General features: G+C 43.6%; 1 protein-coding gene across 11 annotated transcripts; it reads right to left on the bottom strand.

Moving 5' to 3' along the window:
- Nucleotides 1–306: 306 nt before the first annotated feature.
- On the bottom strand, nucleotides 307–18,523 carry PTHLH (parathyroid hormone like hormone). Of its 11 annotated transcripts, none has more exons than XM_081861439.1 (5): nucleotides 18,423–18,523; nucleotides 16,880–17,065; nucleotides 14,378–14,505; nucleotides 4,692–5,114; nucleotides 307–682 (listed from the first exon to the last, which is right to left on the bottom strand). In XM_081861439.1, the coding sequence occupies exons 3-5, from the start codon at nucleotides 14,476–14,478 to the stop codon at nucleotides 673–675; spliced, it is 534 nt and encodes a 177-aa protein (XP_081717565.1). In that variant the 5' UTR covers nucleotides 14,479–14,505; nucleotides 16,880–17,065; nucleotides 18,423–18,523; the 3' UTR covers nucleotides 307–672. The 11 variants fall into 11 exon arrangements, with proteins under 11 accessions (XP_081717565.1, XP_081717566.1, XP_081717568.1 ...); XM_081861440.1 differs by having other exon boundaries at nucleotides 18,414–18,505; XM_081861442.1 differs by lacking the exon at nucleotides 16,880–17,065 and having other exon boundaries at nucleotides 18,423–18,520.
- Between the last annotated feature and the right edge of the window lie 8,265 nt (nucleotides 18,524–26,788).

Genomic DNA, 26,788 nt, shown 5'->3' with positions numbered 1-26,788 from the left:
GCCAGATACTGGAGCACAATACATCGTTAGTGATTTCTAACTAAAAACTAATATGAAAATGGAAGCAAAACCAATATAAACATATTAGGTTTGAAGACTATTTTCAGATGCCGCAAAGGGGGAAATGATTGTTCCTTGTGCTTGAGATCTTAAGAGGACACACTTTTTCCTCTGAGTCATGATATGATTTTAACTACATTATATTTTATTGGCCTTTTTTAAAAAAATAAATTGTAAAAATACCGCCTTTTATACATGCGTGGAAGATTTGTTTGTTTTTTTAAACAACTGTACTTGGGCAACTCATTAAAACCAATAAAAAAGGAACCATTTATTTATGTCATATCAACAAAAGACATAATGTATATCTAAAGTGCATTATGTTACAAAAATTAGAGAAAGTCAGCAGCACCAAGATAAACGTTCATGGAAATAAATACATCATTCAACAAAATAAATTATGGTAAATGGACAACAAGAATTGTCTTTGCACAAAAAGAATCTCCCAATATTCACAATGTTCAAATGTGCAGTTTTGGAGAGCATCTGTGGCCAACGTTTTATTCTGATACATTTACAATATTTACAGATAATAAATACTTCTAACACTTTCCATATGTTGACTATTACAGAATACTGCAGTGTGTTTTCCAAAAATCTCAGCTGACGATGTCAACGCCTCCTGCAAAGAAAGAGAAGAGAAATGGGGGGAATTAATATTTTCCCATACAAAATAATTGGACACAACATTTATAGTCTCACAACAGGGTGTGCCTGTTGGAAGAGATGATGAACAACTCTGGATTTTTTGTTGTTCAGTCTCTACTGTGCATGGTTTTCAGTACTATGAAACTAGCAATGTGAAGTATTAGAGATCAATTCCAAGTAGCTGATCCTTTGCAGCTGGGTCTCTCCTGAGACCCCCTCCCTCAATGCACAGTCATTAGCAATGCATCACATTTTAATCACAATTTAATATAGTGCTACTAAAACAAATCTAAAACTAGGTATTGTGAAAAATCCACCTTCCAAATCCAGGCTAGGCAGCCAAGTTCCATTCAGGCCTGTTGAGCTTTGCTTCCTATGTTTGAGCCTACATATGACATCCTGTTCAAGATCTGTTCCATCTTGGTTACTTATTTTACATTTCCTGATGAGGGTGGCCATGGGGCAAAGATTTATTCTGCCCAGACCTGTAATTCTCCAGTCTGCCTTTGACTCTTTCGTGAGATATATTTCAGAAAAGTCTGTTCCCATTTCTGGGCATATCTGTGCACAGCATCTTTAGCTGTGTTCCCAAGGTGAGTGACTGGCTTACAACTTGAAAAATGGGGAAAGGACCGGGAGAAAGAACCAAAACAGCCAAATGAAGGAATAGGGGTGGGTTATAGGTGACCATTTATCAAAGATGAGCAAACAACCTTTAGGCAAAAGCTGCGGTAGCCTAGTTTTCTGTGTCATCCTGACAAGCTGGAGGATTTTCACACATCAGCCCTCAAGCAGCTTTCTTTATTCACCTAAGATCCTGACATAAGACACACAAATCCATGGAAGTGATAAGCACATTGCAAGCTTTCATTCTTTTTGGAGAATGAAGAGAATTTCAGCTTGGAGCGCCATGGCCTGTTGCATTAGACTCTTAAGTGCACCTCTTAAGACCTTTCACCTTTCTTCAGAGTGTATAAATAAAAATCATGTCCAGGTTTTGGTTTTTTTACTACCTTGATCAAATTAAACAACCACTTTGAATGCTGGCTGCACTATATTAAGACAAGTTCACACCTTGATTTCTCTTATACTGTGTATGAGGAAAATAATTGAAAGCATTTTAAAATCTGCAATTTGAGGGGGAAAGCAGAGTTGTATCATGAAAAGATAACTGAAGTCACTTTTCCTGGAAATGTTCTACCAGTCTTTAAGGTTGATTGTCGCTTGATTAACATTGTGGGAACACGCATTTTTTGCCACCTTATTAGCACTGCATCAGGTAAAGCTGTTTTGGAAGCTCAGAAGCTGAAATTCTACATTCTATTTGGCAGAGAAGGGATTTTGCTCTTGTGCTTAATCACTTCCTTTTCTAAAAGATATATTTTAAATATCTCAAGTGTTCAAAGTCCTTACAGGCCCTATAATACTCATAAACTATTATATTGAAAACAAAAATGTTTTGAGACAAGCCCCAATCTAGAAACGCTTTGAGCGTTTTGGGTATCCTTTGGACGCAGCAATGTTGGTTCAAACGTTGCAAAATATTTATAACACAATGGATTACATCCAACATCGCATGAGTGGACTGAATGTGATAGAACCTCCCCTTCTTCTTCATCCCTCGCATCCTCCCCTGAAAGGTAGTCCAAAGGAGCTGCAGGGGAGAGGAGAAGAAGAAGGGGAAGTCACATTGCACCAATGGAAGGCTGTTTTACTACTGAAACAGGCAGACAGTTTTTCTTTTGGGGAAAAATGTGATGCCAGTACTCATAGTGGTTGAAGTTTGGTAGGTGCTAGGACAAAAATGGTTACCATGGGCAGCAAAAAAAAAAAAAAAGACTGCCACAAAAAAAAGACACACACAAATGTGGATAGAAATGCAAGTCCTAAGAATAAACTTAGAAAATCTCTGGGAATGGGTTGTTGTGAATAGTAAGTCGTCTACATGAAGATTAGGCCAATTTTGACATGTGGATGACCATGAGTTATATTTGAGTCCTGCAGTTCAAATAATACAAAAGTGACACCTTGTGTATCTATAGGTGTTGCCCACACAGGAACCCAAATATTACCGTATTTTTTGCTCTATAAGACTCACTTTTTCCCTCCTAAAAAGTAAGGGGAAATGTGTGTGCGTCTTATGGAGCGAATGCAGGCTGCGCAGCTATCCCAGAAGCCAGAACAGCAAGAGGGATTGCTGCTTTCACTGTGCAGTGATCCCTCTTGCTGTTCTGGCTTCTGAGATTCAGAATTTTTTTTTTCTTGTTGTCCTCCTCCAGAAACTAGGTGCATCTTGTGGTCTGGTGCCTCCTCTGTTTATTACATTTCCACATATTTACAGGAGACTAGTAATGCTTGTGTCAGGAGTATATAAATAGTGGTTAAATTTGCCTGTTGCTGCAAACCGAGTGTCTAATATTACAAATAAGTCAATAATCTATATACTAGCTAAAAAGGGATGACTCCATGCTCTTTGTTTTGAGACCCTTGGAAGAAAGGTAGGTTACAAATGTAAGAAAATAAGATTCAATCCTAAGAAGCACACCTGTTAGAGAGCAAATTCTGTTGAACTCTTTTGAATTTCAGAGTAAGCATGTTTATAATTTCCATATTGCAATGTTTAATCCTGAAATCTTTGGGTGAAATAAAAATCACTATATTTTCTTTGAGTTAAAGGGGAGTGAAAAAATGAGAGCTTTCACAATTCTTTCAGAAAATGATATGGAATCTGTGGAAAGTTGCAGTTCTTAAACTTTCTCTTTTTAAAGAAGCTTGTCATACATGAGAGAAACATGTTTCTCTACCCCCGGGGCAATGCTCCACATTTTTCAGCAGCAGTGTAATTGTTTGACAAGCTGGCAGCAAAATTGGAACTGAACTAACAAGTCCTAATGGCAGGGAAAATATTATGGCAGAAAGGCTGGCTGGTGTTAGCAGATATTACTAAGAGAAACTTTCCATGTTCTCCCCTAAGGATACAAACAGTGAGGTTTTTTCTTTTTTTAAAAAAATGGTGTAAATTGTTAAAGACAAGGGGGAGGGACATAGCTTACTTTTTATATCTGTGAAAGATATAAGGTAGACTATCATCTCATAATCCTAAAATTTGAAACGCCTCTCATTATAGAAAAACCGTGTTGCATTTTTAAAATGTGCAGAAGTTGTAAAGGGCTTGATTTTCCCTAGCACAAATACAAATCTCTCTGAAATTAATTTGCCCGCCTCCAAGGACTAGTAAATATAGTTGTTACGTAGTTACTAATTCCTTAAAGAGGGATCCAAGAGCTTGGAGTTTTGTCCAGGTAACTTTGCTACTGAAGAACTGACTCAAAGGCAAACACTGTTTTGCTGCCCCTCTCCCTGCAGTGGTACCTCGGGTTACATACGCTTCAGGTTACAGACTCCGCTAACCCAGAAATAGTACCTCGGGTTAAGAACTTTGCTTCAGGATGAGAACAGAAACAGTGCAGTGGCAGCACGGCAGCAGTGGGAGGCCCCATTAGCTAAAGTGGTGCTTCAGGTTAAGAACAGTTTCAGGTTAAGAACGGACCTCCGGAACGAATTAAGTATGTAACCAGAGGTACGACTGTATCTCCAAAAGGAAGACATTTATCTTGGTAGCTTAAAGCAAACAAATTACCTTAAAGAAGTGGGGAGCTACTGCTCTTGTAGAAGAGGAAGTAGCTTAATAATTTTCACCCTCTAAGTGATGTAGAAAAAATGGGGATTAGAGACAGTCATACTATGAGGCAAGGTATAACTGCTGGAAGCAGCACATTTTCAACATCATTTATTTCTCCTTCAATCCATGAACCAGACTCCCCTTGCACATCTCCAGTTTGCATCAATGGAGTTGCATAGGAGAACTTTGCAACGCATTCTGCCCATGTTGATTACCATTTGAGTTTTAGGCATCCTATTGTCTTGGGTAGACCCTGGACATTTAAATCCTTACCTTCTGCATTAAGGCTGAAGAGCATTACCTTGTATTGATATGTGTAGTTCCAAAGATGTCCAAGAGGGGGATCTGTGTCATTCCACTTCCAGACCCTCTTGAGCTGAGCCAGGCTGAACGAATCCTCCTTTTTTTCTTCTCTTGCTCTTTACGTTTCCCGGGCTTTCCTTTCTTTTTCTTTCCTGGAGCCTTAAGAGGTTGCTCTTTGTACGTCTGGGCTTTGTTGGTCTCTTGAGTCAGGCACTTGCCTTCATCTTCACTGCCAAACCGGACAGCATAATTCTTTGCGATGGTGGCAGGTTTAGGGTTTGGTGATACCTCTGACATAGCCCGGATCTCGGCTGTGTTAACCCCTTCAATTAAATTTTGTAGGAAGTTTCGTCTTCGAATATCTTGCAAAGACTTTCCTTTATCGTGCAACAGCTGGTATTCTGATACTGTCCTTTTGCTGCTTGAAAAAAAGCAAATCCACACTTCAATAATAATAAAAAAATGTTGCTAATCAGTTTAGCCAAATCTATTCCTTTCTGGGTACAGTGAAACCTTCTACCTCTAAAGCATTTCCTTGGATATGAGCTACTTTTGGTTCACTTTTCCTTACAGAAATAGAAGATCTAAAATTGAAATAATTTGCAAATTATCTTACACTCGACCTATTGAGCAGTCTTAGCTATCAAAGACAACCACATAAAGTTGCAAAAGACATGGGCATAATGTATTGTAGGGGAATAAAAATTCAGCTTATGCATTCTTTGACTTAATACGGGCAAATATTTCCAAACAGATTATCCCCAAAGCAGTCTTATGTCAGGGTGTCTTCTGACATAAACTTTATGATATGGACCAGTGGAAAATGTCTCCTTCCTGCACCACTCTGGTAGCATGAGAAGTCTGAGATCATGTGGGGGCGGCAAGATTTAGCACGACTCATTTCCATGCCAGCATTATTCTAATTTTCAGGAAGAACAATGCTGGGATGTTGTGAAGCTCTGTCGTGGCCTTTTCCCAAGTGACCTCATCCTTCTGACGTCACCAGAGTAGCCCAGGGAAGAGACACATTGCAGCAGCAACTCCACTGCTGTAATATCAAAATGGGTCCTTAGAAATGCAAATTCTTATGCAAATGCATCATGCATGGATTTCTGAGATAGGAACTTCCTTTAGTTTAAAATAAATTAATGTTCTACACCTTTTATGAATAGATTAATTATAGGGCCTTGCCTTAGACGCTGACATATTTGTTCTCTCAGTGGAGACGCTTTGTTGACTTGTGGTGTGCAAGCCCCTTCCCTGTCTAAAGTATGGGGATGTTTTTTGTACATAGATTGAACAAGTACTTGGTGAAGAACTGTGTCACCAGAACATGATGCAAAGGAGACCATGTGCTGAGGATGTATCAACCTGTTTTTATGATTTTCAATTACTGGAACAGGATGACCAACTTATATGTTCTCTGGGGCATTCTACTCTTCAGGTGGTAGTCTGTGACTCAGAAGTGTACGCTGCCAAATGAATCAACCTCATCACTGGTCAGGCCCCATAATAAATTTATAGAGCAGCAAGAACGATTTTATGCATGGTGCACATGCACCCAGCTATAGACAGAGCATTATGTGATAATCTGGAGGCAGTTGCCACATGGGTTAGCTCTTTCTTTCCACTTGAGAAAAATGCCTTTTTATTTTCCTTTGAAGTTAAGCCATTGGCAAACCACTTACCATCTCTTGATTATAATCTAGTAGCACTACTAGGGACTGAATAAAACAACTTTGGATGATGAGTGATTTGAAGGGAATATTTGGTCTGCTGTTCATCAGGTGGCCATCTCTCATGTAGAATACAGTTTCTTGGCATACATCCTCCAAGCTAGCCTAGATGTCAGGAGATTTACTCAATGCCTCAGTCTTATATTCTCTATTAACCACTTTTCCTCAGCAGCACCCATCCTGTTAGGCACGCTTAATTTGTTTCTATGTACATAATACTTTCCTAAACTACTGTTTTATACAACAAGAGCAGTCTATATCACATTTTCTCAGCTTCCTCAATTCTGGGCTACTTAAGCAATGGTTTAACCAGGCATTTTGCAAGAGTGCAGACTGGAATAACAAGGGAGTTAAGAAAATGTGGTCCACAGAAACCATATTGTGATCCAACAAGTGATCTAAGCGTTGCCTGGGAAGTAATTAACTATGGGAAAATGTGTGTTTCTGCCTCAGGGTAAGGTGGATGCATTGTGAACTGCACAGGGGAAAAAGGGAAGTGGGATTGTAGATCCCAAAGGTGCCACAAGTAGCTGTCCTTCCAGTCTGCTAGTAGTGGAATGCGCTGAGGCATTCACATGGTTATTGCACAAACATATTATATCATATTATAAATGAGGGGACTCCTATTGGTCAAGTCAATGGATGTCACTACTCTGTTTCTTAATGAGGTAGGCATGTTGATGTATTTTATCGAGAAACATGGCAGCAATGAGAACCATATATCAACTTGCTGCCTGATGCATTGATCTCCATAGAGACTACAGTGGTACCTCGGGTCAAGAACTTAATTTGTTCTGGAGGTCTGTTCTTAACCTGAAACACCACTTTAGCTAATGGGGCTTCCTGCTGCCGCTGCACCGCTGCTGCATGATTTCTGTTCTCATCCTGAAGCAAAGTTCTTAACCCGAGGTAATATTTCTGGGTTAGTGGAGTCTGTAACCTGAAGGGTATGTAACCTGAAGTGTATGTAACCCGAGGTACCACTGTATTTTGAATGTAGAGACTGGCATTTCTCTGTGTAACATGCAGAGGTCAAGAGGTCTTAAATACCAACATGAAATGTTATTACCACCCCATCGCCACTTGGATTGATGTTCATTTATTCATTTCTCAAAACTTGATTCCTCAGCACTTGATGACTTGCATGTGTAAAGTAACTTCATTTAAAAGAGTTGTGTCAAGGTTTATAACAAGGTCTTGCCTGTGGTATTTGCTCTGGCCTGATCTTTAGAGTGGTTGTAGCCTTAGTGGCTAAGAGGCTGAGCTCCAAACTAGGAAGTCCCTGGCAGCAACAGAGCTAGATGAGACTCTCAGTGGAAAAACAGTGTCTTCAGTGGCAATCAAACTTGACTTTGTATGTGCTCATTGCCAAGTGCTTGGGGATCCCATTGATACAGTCAGTTTTAGCATTTTAATGAAAGTTATGCGTACTAATTGACACCTTGTTGATGTTACCAAAGTGTAACACCTCTCACACTAACTAAAATGGTTTATACAGGCCTGATAAAACTCTATGTGATTCCAGCTCATAAACGGCAATAGCTTAGTTATAGTGTGGAAGTCCCTTCACTTAAAGGTCACTTCAAACACTGCAAGCTACTAACATTAGAAGCACACTCATGAACCTAAAAACAAACAAAACATGTAGATTCATGGGAAGGCAAAAGGATTGAAGAGAAGGCATGTATCTCAAGCAGTATGATACACTGCACTAAAACATGTACCCTTAAAATTGCAGTGTTAAAGGGACCTATGATGGTCCAGTTAGTTCTTAGCTACTATTTTTATCATATTTGCCATTCTGTCCAAAGCGACATATCTTGCAGTGCTTTCAGAATTTCTCAGGATGCTTCTCCCTTCTTAACAATCCAAACAATTAGGTACTTTATTAAAAATTTAGAAGCCAAAAGCCTGGCTGACCCGTCCAAATAAATGTGAAGAATTCACCTTGCCCCACCTTGGTCTCTCCAACTCTCATCTCTCCACCCCCACCCCTTCTCGTCTAATTTACCGGTAGTTAAATGATGTATGTGAGAGATGCATGCATGCACCCCCCCCCCCCGTTAAAGTAAAATAATAATAATGCACAGCTTGCCTCTGTGCATTTATATTAGATTGACATTCATGTGCATTCACATAGTTCATGGACCCAGTTAATTGTTTTAAAATAACCATTCAGTGTGTTGAACCAATGTGTAGGCCGCTACTGTAAATGCTTCTGAGGAATACAGTGGTACCTCTGGATGTGAACAGGATCCGTGTTGGAGCCCTGTTCGCATCCTGAAGCGAACGCAACCCACGTCTGCACGTGTCGCGTTTCGCCACTTCCGCGCATGTGTGTGACATCATTTTGAGTGTCTGCGCATACGCGAGTGGCGAAACACAGAAGTAACACGCTCCGTTACTTCCAGGTCGCTGCAGAGCGCAACCCGAAAATGCTTAACCTGAAGCGTATTCATCCTGAGGTATGACTGTAGTAATCTGTGACCAAAAAGGAGAAGTGGGGAGAAAGGTCATCCCACACTCTTTAAAAAACACACCCCAATACAGCAGGAACCAGAACATCTTGGGAAGGCCCTAGTAAATGATGTCATATAAATATAAATAATATAAATATAAATATAAATATAAATATAAATATAAATATAAATATAAATATAAATAATAGAACCATAACACAGGCTATAAGAAATGTAATTATTTCTCCCATTCCATGTAACTGTATGGACTGGGAAAAGATTAAACTATTAAACTTTTCATGTGTGCCTAATCACTGGGTGGATTACTTGTTGAGTTCCTAAAAACAGAAAGATTGAAGATTTCGAAATTATTAGGATAACCCACTAGAGATCCCTTCCAGCCTGCAAGCCATGTTAAATGAAAGAATTCTGACCCCAAACCAGATGCAGTTAATGCAATGCTAACATGTGGTAAGCAATTTTGAGAGAAGAGTTGAGAGCTTATGGTTTCTCGCTGCCCAGAAGTACCCACACAAATTACTGTATACATCGTATGCCGCATTCACAGAGCTATCATTCAATCTCATGTACACAGTACTGACTGCTATGAATTCAGCATCATAAACACACTGGCTGGGTTAAACTGCTAATCCCCAAAGGAAAAATGGTTAACCAGTCATCATTAGAAAAGTGTCCACTCCTGATGTCTTGATCACCATAACTTCAAACAGTGCCACAAGTAGCTGTCCTTCCAGTCTGCTAGTAGTGGAATGCGCTGAGGCATTCACATGGTTATTGCACAAACATATTATATCATATTATAAATGAGGGGACTCCTATTGGTCAAGTCAATGGATGTCACTACTCTGTTTCTTAATGAGGTAGGCATGTTGATGTATTTTATCGAGAAACATGGCAGCAATGAGAACCATATATCAACTTGCTGCCTGATGCATTGATCTCCATAGAGACTACAGTGGTACCTCGGGTCAAGAACTTAATTTGTTCTGGAGGTCTGTTCTTAACCTGAAACACCACTTTAGCTAATGGGGCTTCCTGCTGCCGCTGCACCGCTGCTGCATGATTTCTGTTCTCATCCTGAAGCAAAGTTCTTAACCCGAGGTAATATTTCTGGGTTAGTGGAGTCTGTAACCTGAAGGGTATGTAACCTGAAGTGTATGTAACCCGAGGTACCACTGTATTTTGAATGTAGAGACTGGCATTTCTCTGTGTAACATGCAGAGGTCAAGAGGTCTTAAATACCAACATGAAATGTTATTACCACCCCATCGCCACTTGGATTGATGTTCATTTATTCATTTCTCAAAACTTGATTCCTCAGCACTTGATGACTTGCATGTGTAAAGTAACTTCATTTAAAAGAGTTGTGTCAAGGTTTATAACAAGGTCTTGCCTGTGGTATTTGCTCTGGCCTGATCTTTAGAGTGGTTGTAGCCTTAGTGGCTAAGAGGCTGAGCTCCAAACTAGGAAGTCCCTGGCAGCAACAGAGCTAGATGAGACTCTCAGTGGAAAAACAGTGTCTTCAGTGGCAATCAAACTTGACTTTGTATGTGCTCATTGCCAAGTGCTTGGGGATCCCATTGATACAGTCAGTTTTAGCATTTTAATGAAAGTTATGCGTACTAATTGACACCTTGTTGATGTTACCAAAGTGTAACACCTCTCACACTAACTAAAATGGTTTATACAGGCCTGATAAAACTCTATGTGATTCCAGCTCATAAACGGCAATAGCTTAGTTATAGTGTGGAAGTCCCTTCACTTAAAGGTCACTTCAAACACTGCAAGCTACTAACATTAGAAGCACACTCATGAACCTAAAAACAAACAAAACATGTAGATTCATGGGAAGGCAAAAGGATTGAAGAGAAGGCATGTATCTCAAGCAGTATGATACACTGCACTAAAACATGTACCCTTAAAATTGCAGTGTTAAAGGGACCTATGATGGTCCAGTTAGTTCTTAGCTACTATTTTTATCATATTTGCCATTCTGTCCAAAGCGACATATCTTGCAGTGCTTTCAGAATTTCTCAGGATGCTTCTCCCTTCTTAACAATCCAAACAATTAGGTACTTTATTAAAAATTTAGAAGCCAAAAGCCTGGCTGACCCGTCCAAATAAATGTGAAGAATTCACCTTGCCCCACCTTGGTCTCTCCAACTCTCATCTCTCCACCCCCACCCCTTCTCGTCTAATTTACCGGTAGTTAAATGATGTATGTGAGAGATGCATGCATGCACCCCCCCCCCCCGTTAAAGTAAAATAATAATAATGCACAGCTTGCCTCTGTGCATTTATATTAGATTGACATTCATGTGCATTCACATAGTTCATGGACCCAGTTAATTGTTTTAAAATAACCATTCAGTGTGTTGAACCAATGTGTAGGCCGCTACTGTAAATGCTTCTGAGGAATACAGTGGTACCTCTGGATGTGAACAGGATCCGTGTTGGAGCCCTGTTCGCATCCTGAAGCGAACGCAACCCACGTCTGCACGTGTCGCGTTTCGCCACTTCCGCGCATGTGTGTGACATCATTTTGAGTGTCTGCGCATACGCGAGTGGCGAAACACAGAAGTAACACGCTCCGTTACTTCCAGGTCGCTGCAGAGCGCAACCCGAAAATGCTTAACCTGAAGCGTATTCATCCTGAGGTATGACTGTAGTAATCTGTGACCAAAAAGGAGAAGTGGGGAGAAAGGTCATCCCACACTCTTTAAAAAACACACCCCAATACAGCAGGAACCAGAACATCTTGGGAAGGCCCTAGTAAATGATGTCATATAAATATAAATAATATAAATATAAATATAAATATAAATATAAATATAAATATAAATATAAATAATAGAACCATAACACAGGCTATAAGAAATGTAATTATTTCTCCCATTCCATGTAACTGTATGGACTGGGAAAAGATTAAACTATTAAACTTTTCATGTGTGCCTAATCACTGGGTGGATTACTTGTTGAGTTCCTAAAAACAGAAAGATTGAAGATTTCGAAATTATTAGGATAACCCACTAGAGATCCCTTCCAGCCTGCAAGCCATGTTAAATGAAAGAATTCTGACCCCAAACCAGATGCAGTTAATGCAATGCTAACATGTGGTAAGCAATTTTGAGAGAAGAGTTGAGAGCTTATGGTTTCTCGCTGCCCAGAAGTACCCACACAAATTACTGTATACATCGTATGCCGCATTCACAGAGCTATCATTCAATCTCATGTACACAGTACTGACTGCTATGAATTCAGCATCATAAACACACTGGCTGGGTTAAACTGCTAATCCCCAAAGGAAAAATGGTTAACCAGTCATCATTAGAAAAGTGTCCACTCCTGATGTCTTGATCACCATAACTTCAAACAGTCGTCCTGGCCCAATTTCTCTTTCACTGCCTCCAAAAAGCTCGCTTCTCGTAACTGCAGTTTGCCTTCTCCTCCTGGAGTCTTTAGGAAAATACATGCCAAGAAACTTTCTATCACTAGAATGTTTACTGATCTGTAAGGTACTTTGTGGGTTTGGTGGCATTCTCATGTTTACAGACTCCTGTGAAGCCCCTCTTCCACAATTTACTCTTTCATTCCACAGTTGGAGGTTGGCTTGGACTATAGGACAGGCAGAGGCTACGGTCTTTGGGACCAAATCTGTTTTTGGCAGCTTGCTGCGTTCAGTATATAGCCTACCAAACTAAGTTACCAATCAACTCAAAACAGCTGTTCTTTGTAATATGGCAGGCTGTTGTTGTTTGTGGGCTTTGTTCAGGAATATCGCTTCACACACAAGTGACTCAGTCTGGGTTAGCACCAAGGGGTGTGTGACTGCAAATTTTGCCTTGGTAACATCTAGTGGAGAGGGAATAATCAGAGATTTGTGGTGGGGAGCATTGCCTCAGAAGAAAGGGACCCCTGATTAATAGAAAGATATATAGGACTGGTTCCAAGGGAAAGGCTCAACACAAATCCAAACATGGATTTTCTTATTAGCTGCGGTGAGAAGCATGGGGTGGCATTCAACTTAGTTTTACTCATAGCAGATCAACTGAAATTAATGAACATGTCAAAGTTAGGTCCATTAATTTTAATATGCCCAATCTGAGTAAAACCTAGCTGAATACCACACAGCATTTCCAAATAAAAGACGTAACTAGTGTTAACAAGGGGAAGAGAATGTCCTTTAGCTTTATCTTCAGGACAGTGTTCTCTACCCACATTGCTCAAGGAGGTTTAAAGATTGCATTTTGGGACAAAGTTCATGCATGCATTTTCCAACCAAATTTGAATGGATTTATTATTAGTAATCCCAACAATCAATGTACTTCATCAGGCAAGTCCCTTAGACATATAAATGCCACCCCCAGAAACATCAATCACTAATATAAAAATAGAGCCTAAAAACAGAAATAAAAGCATTAAAACAGCGTAAAGCTAATAAGCAGCACTGTTACTTCTAAGTTTATGGAATATATGGTTTCCTAAAATTGTTGGTTTATACTTGGCTTCTGAACTTATTGGACACTCCCCTTCCGAATAATTAAACCAGCATAAAGAGATTTCAGGATCAGGATCTTAAGTAACTAGAAATCTATTGATCATTAGTTCGTAACCACAGTGCGGGATTAATGACATGGGTGGTTTCTCTGTTTTGTTTACATATGCAAGCATATGATTCATATTAATAGACATGGGGGCAGTGGGGGAGCATACATGTTTTGGGTTCTTTCTCAGATTCTCTTATCTCAAAACTCTCACTAAATCAGATATTTAACTCTGGACCAGAAAGTTAATGTTAACTGTCACGGTACCAAGGTGGGCGAAGGCAATGTCTGTGATATAAGTGTCATGTATATTCTCCCACAGTGTAGCTGGGACCTAGGCCAACATGCCTATAGCCCCATTTTCCACATCTGAAGTCTGTAGTGTGTCTGCTATTGTAGCATTCCTGTAATATGAATACTGTCTGTGTGTATATTTGTAATTGTACACAAGTGAGGCTCTGCTCCCCACCCACCCTGTGTCCTTTAAGGACAGCAATTGTTCCTCTTATGCATTGCCAAGAATCACTGAGTGAGATTCTCCCCAACCCCATCACTGTTCTCAACTCTTCCAAATATTATGCTGTCCCCAAACAGTCTTTGAAAAATATCTTCCTATGCATATAGAGAACCAGCATCACTTTTTAAAAAAACTGGAAGCAGTGAAAAAGATAGTTCCTTATCTGTTATTTTTCTAAAATTAAACTTGTCCTTATTGCTATTATTCTTTAAAGGTTGAATAAAATCTGTATCCCTGACCAATGACTTCATAAGCAGCTGGTTTAAGACTTTCATGCACTTTCCCCTGTGAAAAGCTGAAATGCCACTGTTAGAAAGAGGAGATCAGAGCTGTTGCTGTATCAAAATTCCCTCCCCAACCACTCCAATTGTAATGATAGAGGAGAGGAAGATCAAACTGGAACTTACAGTCTGCGGCTATTCCCTTCCAGCGATCTCTCAGAGGAGGGTACACAGTAACTCAGTAGAAAAACCAGGAAACTCCACTGGTGAAAGAGCCTGGGGAACATCGTCGCTTTGCTGTGAGTCTTTGGAACCTGCGAAGGAAGACACGATAAGTTTTTGCTCCTAAGCGCGTGGGTGCGTGAGACGCGCTTTGAAGCGGAGACGGAGGTCCCACGCGTGGATTCCCCACTTCGTCCCTACCCCACCCCCCGCCACACACACACACACACACAAAATCCAGAGCAATCTTCTGAGCTGAAAGCAAGCCGAGTGCCTAGGTGGGCAACAGAACCAAGGATTCTGTGTCCCAGGACAGCCCTGAACTGGGCAGGGGGACGCGTCCTTCAAGAACTGCAGCCGCTTTCCTTTCCTCTCCGAGAGAGAAAGCCACGCATCCTCCGTCGGCAAAGTACCTAGAAATCGAGGTTCAGGTCAGGAGCTTCCGGCAAGTTGTCTTCTCGGCTTACAGTACTTACTAACATACACCCGCACACTGAGTCCTGGTGCGCGCACACCCGCCGAGCGCCACGAAAGGGAGGAGGGAGGCAGCGGGCAGAGCAGCCGCCTCTGGGAAACCTGCTGGAGGAGGAGGAGGAGGCGGAGGAGGCATTTTGCAAAGAGATGGCGCCCGAGGAACATGGGCCGAGACCCCAGCGCTGCCGGCGGGCGGCGAGCCCCACCCTGGGCGGAAGAGCGCCCGCCTCCCACGCCCGCCAGCAAGATCCCCTGGGTCCCGGAGCTGGGGGGATGCGAACTCGGCCGTGAGGGACACGGCGCCCCTTCTCTTCGAGGGCAGCAGAATGGAGCGTGCCTTTCCGTGTCGCGAGGAGCAGATCGCATTTCAAACCAACCTCCCCGCAAGCAGAGAATGCATCCGGGTCCCTGAGGCGCTACATTTCTACGTGCAGCGAGGGTTCTCTACTTGCGCGGGGAACAGGTCACACGAGCCAGAGCGAGCCTAGAGTGGGGCCGGGCCCTTCTGTCCTGCGAGGTCTCCCGGCCTCATTCCGCCGCAGTTGTCGAAGCGGCTTCCGCAGCCCCCCTCGCCGCTGGGATTGGGGCGAGGAGGGGAGGCCGAGGGGGCGCCGTCCGCCCCGCGGCCCTTCCTCCTCCCCACCCCCCCCCCAGGCCCAAGGCCGACGGGGCGACCTGGCGCCAAGGGAGCTCCGGCCCGGGCCAGGACTCCTCCGCCAGCGGCGCCGCCCAGCTCCGCGTCGTGCCCCCGCGGGAGGGTTAGCCGCGGCAGCCGGCGAAGCGCCCTCGCGCGTGAGAAAGGGCTCGCGCTAGCCGGAGTCCCGCGGAACAGCCGGCGGCCCGACGGCGGGGACCAGGGCGCGGGCGAGAGAGAAGCCGGGCCCAGCCCTCGGGGCTCGGCGGAGCTGCTGCAGATGCGAAGAAGAGGAGCAGCGAGGCTGCGGGTCGCGGGTTCCGATCAGGCGAAGGCCAGCGGGAAGGCTGGGGACTGTCCGACCCCGGGGCGGACGAGCCGGCTGACGAGAGGCTTTCGAGAGAGCGGGCCTGGCGCCTGGGGCGAAGCCCCAACGGGCATTTCTCCCCCCCCCCTCCCCCGAAAGAAGGGCTGAGTGCAGTTGCTCCTCGGGAGCAAGGCCCCGGCGGGTCCTTGGGCAGAGGCGGGCGGAAGTGGTCCGCCTTGGTTCCTGGGATGCGCCCCAGGCGCCCTGCCGAGCAAGGGGAGCGGGCCTGTCAGTCAGCAAATCCCGATACGCGGCCAGTCTTTCAGGGCCGACCTTCCCTGGCGCCCTTTGGGCCGAAGTGTCTTGGGCCGGCCTCCCCTGCCCAGTCCCCTTCAGTCAGCAAAGGGTCCTCCGTGGCGCTGCTTCTGCTCCTTCACCAGCCCCATTGGAATGAATGGGAGTCACGCCATTTAGTTCAATGGAACTTGGAAGAATGGACTCGCCTTCTGCTTATGGGGAAGTTTAATGGACACATTTTCCCAGCAGGAGTCTTCATCCCCACCATCCAACACACACCCAATCCTGGGAACTTCTTTCCCGACAGCTCAGTCAGTAGATCTTGAGGGTCTTGGGTTCGAGCCCCACACTGGGCCAAAGATTCCCTTCCAAATCTTACCATTCTATGATTCTAGGACTACATCACAAGCCTGCCTCCAGTGTAACAATGAGATATTTGAAGTACACCAAATTCCCCCAACTAGAGATCTCAAATCAGGTGAAGCCCAGGATTTGTTTGGGATTTTGAAAGAGGCGGCAGGGCTACCCTGTTCCAAACTGCCTCTTGCTCAGCCAATTCAAACAGAGGCAAATGCACAAATCAACCGGTCCTCGGATTTCTTTTCTCTGCATTGCCCAGGAAATGCTGCTCTCTGAAAACCACCAGAGATCTTCTGTGGGGCTGCCGACCCATTCATTACAGACTTAGGAAAAACAAACAGTTGGTGTAAAAAGACTTGGAAAACTGAAGTTCCCCCAGAATTCATTACTTCACCTTTTCCTTGAGCGCTTCTCCTCTTCGCCTTCTCAGAGATCAGCCTGGCCAAGACAAAGTTGGTTTTCTCAGCGGTCGCTTCCAGAATTTATTTTGTCTCTCTCCCCCCCCCTTTCCACCCTAGAAAGCAAGCCAGTCACAGGAGAGGGAATCTCTCTCTCCCCTTCCAGCCCCAGTAATCCAAACCTAGGAGTTTTTATTTTGCATGGGAGAAATGAACAGAATGCAAATAAAATTAAAATAAGATAATAGGAGCAGGGCTTCCTTTTCTCTGACTCTTTGTGTCACTGGAGGAACGGAGAGGGATTCGCCTTATATATAGCTATACGGAAACGGGGTGGGGATGGGAGAGCCCCTTTTTTCTTTCTGCCCTCGAGGGAGCCTGTGATGCGAATGGGCCTGGGCATGACGCGGCCCCGGGAGGGCTGGCTGGACGGGGCCCCAGAGCCCCATCTGGTTGGACGGCGACCGCCCCATCGCGCCCTCCAGCAAATGGAGGGGAGAGGGAGTTCCTGCTCGCCTCCTCTCGTCGCCATTGGCCCGCGGGACACCCCCACACGCATGCCGGAGCCGTGAGGCATCCCAGGCCGGGCTCCTTCCCGCACCGTCACCTTCCTGCCATTGCATCCCTCTGGAATTCCTGCTGCCCCGCTGGCTCCTTTCCCTTCCATCACAGCTGTTTCCAAAATGCCCTGGAGGAGCGGAGCTGAGGCGGTTGCTGCCCCGCTGCCCCGGCTTTTGGCCCCTGCTGCCGGCGTCTCTTCCGCAAGAAGGGCTTGCTGGAGAGAAATGCTCGGCTGCCTGCCGCGCCCGGAGGCGCTTCTTATCGGATCGCACTCCTGCGCTTTAAACCCTTCGCTTCCGAACGCCTTGTTTGTGCGTTTGGAGAGCCGACCTCACGTCTTGGACTGGTGAATGCGAGAAATGAGCCCTGGAGCTTTTTTTCCTGGGGTAAAACGGTTATATACGCGCAGGATGAAGAATGGTGGCGGAGGCGCGCGTGTCAGCAGACCTCCTAGCTAGGAAAAGCGCCTGAAGGATTTCGAGGAGCCACCAGCCCAGCGCTTCTGTTGTCTGACTCAGGGGGTGGGCTGGGGCTCCTACTTTTGTTTGCCCCAGCAAAGTCTGACAAGGAGTCAAAGTGCACCCGCTTCCCCCCTTAGGGTGTTTTTGGTTTCTCTGTTCCTGCTCCCTAGTATGCCTACGCATCAGGGCTCCTGTCCTCTTCTTCCTCCTTCAGCTGGACATTTGACTTCCGGAATAGCCAAGCGGCTCTTCTTCCTGATCCTCTACGTGTTTACTCAGGATATGAAGTCTCAGTGGAACTTCTACTGCCAAATGAATGGGCTGGGAGCTGTGGCCTTTACAGCTCTATGAGGGTTCTCCAGAAAGGTGTCTTTCTGGACTTTGAACCCAGGCCAGTAACATTTCAACTGGTGTTTGCACACCAGTGACTTCCATAGCACTATTCAACAGGCAAAGTGTCTTACAAATTTCCTGTACAATTCTGCCCCACCCCCACTGTGTAACTCACCTCACCCACCTATTGTCAAATCTCTTGATGATCCATCCAGCCTGCTAGGAAGTGGATTCTCCCACGTAGATGTCCTGTCTGATCAGCTTCTTGTTTCCTGTGTTCCTGTAATCAGGAGCAGTGCACCTCCCTCTTTTTCTCCCTGCCCAGACACTTCCTGATACTACTAAACTATGAACAGGTGGGTTGAACTGGATAGCTTCACTTGATGCAGCTTCTTCCACTTATGAATTGTTGCAGCAGTTTTCATGTAACATACTTTTTTGGCTGGATGCCTGTAAGAATTTAGGTTAAAACACACAAAGAGAGTGAAGTGTGTTGTGCCAAACCTGCTGCCTGGTTCTAAGAATCTAGTAGTCTCTCTGTGTGTAGATTGACTAATAGTAGATTGACTTTCCATGTTGAGGAGGGCAAGGATTCAGTTATTTAATTCATAAAGCCTGTTCCTTCTATATATAGCTCCATGGTGAATGCTGCTGGCATTTGCTTCGGGTGTGTAGACTGTGGAGCGTGGCAGAACTCCAGAGGGATAAAACACAGAATCGGGTTGTGACTCCAAGGCACTTGATGCTTTGGACTGGCTGGTTCAATCCAGTGAGCTGTCCATGGTGGTTGCAGCCCAGGAAGTTTCTCTCCTGGTCATAGCAAGTGGCAACCCCCTTCCTTCCTTCCTTCCTTCCTTCCTTCCTTCCTTCCTTCCTTCCTTCCTGATATCTTTTCTGATGGTACAATGATAAAGCTGTTTATACACAAAAGCCTCTTGGGGCTAGGGGTGTAGACATTTGTTCCACAGATCCCCTGCACCCCCAAGGCACTTTGGTATCCTCAGTTATATACAGTGGTACCTTGGTTTACAACCATAATCTGTTCCGGAGGGCCGTTTGTAAACCAAAACAGGTTGTAACCCAAGACGTGCTTTCTCCAATGGGGCCTCCCAAAAACATTTTTTCGTAATCCAAAAAAAGTTTGCAAACCGGGACACGCACTTCCGGGTTTGATGTGTTTGTAATCCAAAATGTATGCAAACCAGAGTTTGCAAACCAAGGTACCACTGTATCTGGAGCAACCTATTTGGGAGAATCGATGCAAAGCCTAAAGCATTATATTATCTTGTTTTAGATCATGTTGGAACCATGGCTAATGGTGGGAGATCTAGATGGCTCTGAGATCTTATGATGAAAAGCAAATAGATGATAGACGATAGATAGATAGATAGATAGATAGATAGATAGATAGATGATAGATAGATAGATAGATAGATAGATAGATAGATAGATAGATATCGATAGATAGATGATAGATAGAAAGATGATAGATAGATAGATGATAGATAAATAGAGATAGATAGATAGATAGATAGATAGATAGATAGATAGATAGATAGATAGATATAGACAGACCAGCAAAATTTGTAAGGCCACAGATCACCCCCGCTTTTAAATACCAGGGTATGCTCCTGATCAGCAGGTGATCTGCTTTGTCTAATACTTCCCATTATAGCCACCCACTTGACTTCTATTCATCCAGCTTTGCCACTATTGGTCAGTCTGGTCTCTAGTTGTAGTCCATGGCAGAATTTTATATGCAGGAATCAGAATTTCTTTGTCCAGTCATCTCTTGGTGTCACTTGAAAACTGCATAATGCCCAGAAGAGCTTAATCCAACTAAGTCTGCAACTTCTTCCTACATGCTATCTGTGACCAATACACACCAATGAACAAGCCAGCTTCAACCCTGCTCCACTTTGCTTAATATCTAGCCTGATTAAGAGTTCTGGAGAACTCAAAAGCTTGCTCACAATTTTGTGACATTTTGGTTGGTCCCAATAAAGGTTTCTCACATTGCTGCCCAGGTTTGTAGAAGCACAGATTTAAAATCAGGGTGTCCCTAATCCAGATTCACTAAAAACACAAATACCTTCCTTTTGTTGTTGTCACCTCACCTCCAGCAGAAAGGAACACACTTGCAACTGGCTTGCATAAGATTCTGATTAACTGGGTGGGAAGTGAAGTGGCTTGCGCTTTGACATTCCAGTGTTCGGAAAAAGCCAACAGGAGCAAGAGGAACCTCTGAAATACCTTGGGACTCTGTCATCTAGGTCAGGTTTGGACAAGTACAGATTTAGTATCTGAGTGTCCATAATCCAGATTAGCTAAAACCATATATATTGCTGTAAACTGTATGTGGCAATTTTAAAAACTCCTGCGTATACATCTTGCTCTCACATCTAAATACTGAACATTTATTGGGTTCAGATTAAATAAAATGTGTGGTGTGGCTCACAATTGCTTCTCTGGAAAAGAGAAATCTGTTCAGCTGATTCATTCCCCATCCCAGTGGCTAGCAGTTTGAACAGGTAAATTGGCAGGCTATGAAGGTAGGCATTTTGTCAAGCCTATCATTTTAATATAAATTTTCTGCTTTTTTGCATTACCCCAATAACCAATAAAATGATTTGGAAAGGAAAAGATTTAGTAAAGCACATAAATGAATGTCGTCAATACCTAGAGTGGGCATTGCCATTCAAGTACTGTGTGTGCACTGTGTCATGTGATCAATTATGTGGGGCAGGGCTTACCTCCCCCCCCCCCCATTTTATTCAGGTTGGCACCCCTGGTAGTGATATAATGAGTACTTTCCATTCATGACATCAGGTTTGTCTTTGGCTCAAATATTTGTTAGTCTTCAGTTTTTGATGTATTAATTCCTTGTTATGTAGAAAAGTCTGAACATTGTAATTTTATTTTATATAGTAGATATAGTTTAATATGCAATAAATGTATTGTCAGATGGGTCAATTTGGTTAAGTTGTATAATCATCTTTTATACTAAGGGAACCAATTTCCAGATTTGTAAGTTTTTGTTCGTTTCTTTTGTTACTGTGTTTGTATTGTGTATGCTAGTTCTAAGGACCCATGACCCTCTTAGTTAGTAGCTCAGTCTTCTCATTCAGGAATTGTATGAGAAAAATTGATCAACTTTTTGACTCAGTCTGGAGAATCTGAGTAGTGAAGGATTTCCCACTGCAAATTTAGACTCATAGAATCACAGAATTGTAGAGTTGGAAGGGGCCCGGTGTGTTAGTCCAACCCCTTGCAATGCAGGAATCTCAACGAGATCATCCATGATAGATGACCATCCAACCTATGTTAAAAAAACCTCCAACTGTCAAACAGTTCTTATCGTCGGAAAGTTCTTCCTGATCTTTAGTCAGAATCTCCTTTCTTCTAACCTGAATCCAGAGCAGGAGGAAACAAGCTTCTTCTATCTTCCTTGTGACAGCCCTTTAAATATTTGAAGATGGCTATCATACCTCCTCTTCAGTCTCCTCTTATCCCAGCTAAACATACCCAACTTCCTCAACCGTTCTTCATGAGGCTTGGTTTCCAGACCCTTTTATCATCTTAGTCACTCTCCTCTGCACATGTTCCATCTTGTCAATAGTTGCCATATGCAGTTTATACCAGCTAACTCAATAAGAGTCTTTCCTGCATGTTTTCTTTGCAGGTGTATTCTGCAATGTGTCCTTGAGGGCACATCGAGACTGTCACTAATTTCAGACAGGATTCAGTCACATACTGGCAAATTCAGACATGAGCTCTCTTTTTTTCCTTCCTACACCTCCTCCTTCCCCTGCCCCTGCCTTTAAAACCTTGGGAAAGAGCCAGTGAAAACAGTGTGATGATAGACTAGTGCAAATTTGGTATAGGGAGAAAGTTACAAAGTTAAGCAATAATTGATGAAGTGTGTTTCAGTAAAATGCTCTATGTAAAAACCTATGCATCCTTTAGATGCAACCTGAACTGTAGATCAGTGTGTTCTGGAACACACAACATTTACCAAGTTAACTGATGGGCTCTACTTCAGAAATACTGAATGTTGGCTCCTTTTTTCTCCTTTCTCCTTCCATTTTCTCTCATTCAGCTTTGCTGTTTTTACTTTCTGTCTTTCAATATCTTCTCAATATTTTATTTGTTGACGTAATATTGTGGATTATAATAGTAATCATTGTTACCTAAGGTCTGATCTGACCTTTCTTGTAAACTGTGTAAATGTTGTTTGGATGTCTGTTTCTGCTTCAATAAAATAATCTCCAGATCTTGGAAACCTGAAAGGAGCTTTGACCTAAATCCTAAGAGGGGAGGCAGACAATATTACAGCAGATAAGGGAATACCTGGTACTGGGAATAATAGCTCCCTTGATACACAGGAAACAGGAACCTGAAACCTGTGGAATGGCAGGAAATGTCATGGACTGGCTGGATGCCAACTGGATGAGTGTGGGAAGCACCAGATGGGGAACACTCAATATTATTTCCTTCCTTCCTTCCTTCCTTCCTTCCTTCCTTCCTTCCTTCCCACCTATCAGGCTGGTTTCCCCAGCCACTCTGGGCAGCTCCCAACAGATTAAGAACAGAATAAAACATCAAACATTAAAAACTTGCCCCGCCACAAGGCCCTCGGCGCTGGACCTCAGTGTCTGGGTTGAACGATGGGGTGGAGACGCTCCCTTGGGTATACTGGGTTAAGGCCGTTTAGGGCTTTAAAGGTCAGCACCAACACTTTGAATTGAATTTTTATTTAGTGTCAGTAACTGGTTTTTGCGGATGTGGGTGGCGCTGTGGGTTAAACCACAGAGCCTAGGACTTGCCGATCAGAAGGTCGGCGGTTTGAATCCCTGCAACGGGGTGAGCTCCCGTTGCTCGGTCCCTGCTCCTGCCCACTTAGCAGTTCGAAAGCACGTCAAAGTGCAAGTAGATAAATAGGTACTGCTCCGGTGGGAAGGTAAATGGCATTTCCGTGCACTGATCTGGTTCGCCAGAAGCGGCTTAGTCATGCTGTCCACATGACCCAGAAGCTGTACACCGGCTCCCTCGGCCAGTAAAGCGAGATGAGTGCCGCAACCTCAGAGTCGGCCACAACTGGACCTAATGGTCAGGGGTCCCTTTACCTTTACCTTTAACTGGTTTTTGTAGTGCCATTCAATAGTACAAGGTGCCATTTACCAGAGACTGACATACTGAAATATATTATCATATAATCATAATATATTTAATGTTAATGGCTTCCTTTTTATATGTATGCATATAGTTTTGTTTACCAAGCAGTGTTTTAGTCACCAAAAGTTTTAGAGTTATTAGAAGCACAAGTTAGCCTATTATTGAATTTACTTGTATCAAACCTTAACATGCCAATTGTATTTTTTGACTTGTCCTATAACATGTACATGTTCTAATGGAAGAATAAAATATGATTTAATACAGAGTTTCCTCATACCAAACCTTAACATGACAATTACTGGTGCCATCACCTTATTATGTCATTTTCAATGCATTAAAATGAATATTCTCCTATTTTAAACAAAAATTAATAATTAATCGAGAATATTCTCCAAAAGATTATTCTTGAGAATTTAACATCACTAGTTCCACCTCCCTGAAGAGGGGAAGGGTTGAGGAGAAGTCCAGTTGCACCAGGATGACTTGCACCAGTTGCACCAGGTTGGCGCCTCTGGCAATGGCTGAATTCCTCTGATCGGGAGGAATTTGCCTCGTGGAAATCTGGGTCTGGCCGCCACGGCAAAGGCGGAGACCCACCAAAAATCACAGGCGGGTGAAGCCTGTGAACGTGGGATTCTGCTGGCACCTTTTGCACCTCCCCTACTCGCGGGGAAACCCGGTTTCGGGGATCCGGAGCGACGTGGGGTGAGCGGTGCGGTGCTTCGAATTGACTGCTTCTTCCACGGAGCGAAGCCGCATAGCTGTTGCCGGAGAGCACTGACTTTTTTCCTGTGGACAATTTGATCTTAAAGCAACTACCCGTGAGTAGAGCGGAGAATTGGATTTTCAAACGTCTTAATTTGGTGCTGAAACGGGGAGGTCTAAAACAGGAAGTCCACCTTCCCCTTTTGTAAATAGATTGAAGCAATGAGGATGCAAGCTGAAGCCTCGGAAAGCCTATTGTGAAGGACTAAATTTCCATCAGTAAAAAATACTAAACCCCCCTTGGTGGCAGGAGAAGAGGGGGGAAAGTTCAATTTAAATATGAAGAAGACTCGCAGAAGGGACTTGGAAAAGAGTTAAGAGCATCGGACAGAATATCACCAGGTTGATGGACTATAGGGAACTGGCGGATATGACTGGCAGAATCCGGGACCAGGGAGAAGAGTCGGTGGAATAAGATTGGAAAAAGTTTAAAGACTATTTAGAAAAATATTGTAAAATTAATGTGTGTTAGAAAAATGTTGGAAAGGAGCTTTAGTAGAAATGTTACAAGGAATTAAGTACAAATAGATTATTAGAGTATTAAAGAGAAAATAAAGTTAAAATATGTTAAGACAATTATATATTAAAGGGAAAAATAAGGTTAGAATATGTTAAGATAAATTACAGGACAGAAAACAGAGGAAGATGGAAAGGAATTGCTGAAACAGTTAATTAAAGTGGAATACAAAAAGGGAGGTGTGAGGAGGTCGTTGAAACAAGTAAATGAAAGTTAAGATACTGAACTTATTAGATGTGTTTTAAATTGTGTTTGTTTGGTTTTGTTAATTTAATGTTTGGGAGTTGGTGTTGTGTGGTGTTTTTGTTTTTGTATTGTATTGTTTTGTTTTGTTTAAATCTTTGTTTTTCTTTTGCAGTCTTTAAAATGTTAATAAATATTATAAAAAAAAAAAGTCCAGTTGCACCAGGAATTGATCTGACCATGGCACTTCTTTTGTTTCACTTTTACTTAGTGTCAGATCACCAACATCCATAGAGGTGAACACCAGGTCTAAGGCATGCCTGCGGCTATGAGTTGGGCCAAACTTATTCAGGAACAGCCCCATGGAGGCCATGCTTTCCACGAAGTCCCGAGTGGCCCCTTGTAAGGTGGTGTCGGCATGGATGTTAAAATCCCCTAGGACAACCAAACTAGATGTCTCCAGGAGAACCTCTGCCACGACCTGAAGCAGCTTGGACAGGGAGTCCTTGGTGCAGCGGGGAGGTCGGTACACCAAAAGGAATCCTGTACTGCCCCTATTGCCCAACTTCCAGAACATGCACTCAGAAAACTGGGTCTTCCCAATAGGATGCCTGGTGCAAGCTAATGACTTCCTAAAAGTCTCTGCAAACCCCCCCCCCCCATATGACCTGGGTTGTTGTGTGTAAGAGAACCCTGGTGGACAAGCAGCGGCAAGAATAGGCCCATCTGCTTCATCCAACCAAGTCTCTGTTACACATGCCAGGTCAAGTCATGGATGACAGCGGTCTTGTGAATCATTGACCTGACATTGCACAGCAGCACCTTCAGGTCATGTGGCTCTCCCTTGTTGATTCCAGTATCCTTCCAGTCAAGACCAGACCCGGAGGCAGGGATAGTTCTCAAACAACGACTAAGCCTGCTTCCTTGGTAATGACATGGTCTGCTCTTAGCGTAATTCCTCCTCCTACCCGTGATCACTGAGACTGGGTGTCCCAGTGCATTCCCCCCTGCGGAACCTGTCCCAGTCATTCTGTTGGCTGGGGCCCACTCCCAGGCAACCCTAACCCTCTTTCCTTAAGAACAGAACTATACAAACTATTCAAAACTATACCAACTATGCCAAAAAATAAAAATAGAAACTAATAATAAAAAAAACAATTTACAACTATACTAAAATTAAACCATCCCACCCCCCAACAGAGAAATAAAAAGCACAAAAAACTCCACCATTTAAAACACCACATAAAATATAATTTAAAAACAATTAAAAAGAGGAGCCTTCTCCGCCGGGTAGCAGCCGCAGTCCTTGTGAAGCCTGTCAGGCTCCACCCCAAGCCAGGTGGAGAGAGGCAGGGCAGAGCCCCCAGCAGGCAGTCCTCAAGGGAAGAAGGCCCAGAGCCAGGGGATTGGTGGTGGGACCATGTTGAGTGACCAGAGGGAGAAGAAGAGGCTGGAGAGGAGGGGGCCCAAGATGTGGTGATGAGGCAGGTTGATGAAGAATCTAGGGCATCTCTTCATTCTGCTGCAACCAACTCCCCTTCTCACCCCCCACCCCCTGGTCTCCTAGAACACACAGAGAAATGAAAAGAGCAGAATGGGACTTTGGCAGCTGTGGGAAGCCAGGGACCTTCAGTCCTTGAAACTACCTCATGTGGCAAGACCTCCTGGGAAGACTTGCTGGGATTACTAGACCTGCACTGCTTTGGTTGCTTTGAATAAGGAGTTAACGTCACTGACACTTTGTTTTATTTGCTGACATATGTTTGACTCCTGCTCCTGACAGGAAACAAGCAGAAGGGAGCAGCTGGAGGGAATGTCTCATGGTTCCAGTGCTCCAGTGCTCTCTGTACTAATGCACAAAGTATGAGAGCAAGACAAATTTGAGCTCTTAATACAGGATGGCAAACCAG

The sequence above is a fragment of the Podarcis erhardii genome (genome assembly GCF_964252035.2).
Source record: "Podarcis erhardii genome assembly, chromosome: 5".
In the NCBI taxonomy this organism is placed as follows: domain Eukaryota; kingdom Metazoa; phylum Chordata; class Lepidosauria; order Squamata; family Lacertidae; genus Podarcis; species Podarcis erhardii.
Note: the sequence above shows the minus strand (reverse complement) of the source record. Positions and strands in the feature narration are given on the sequence as shown.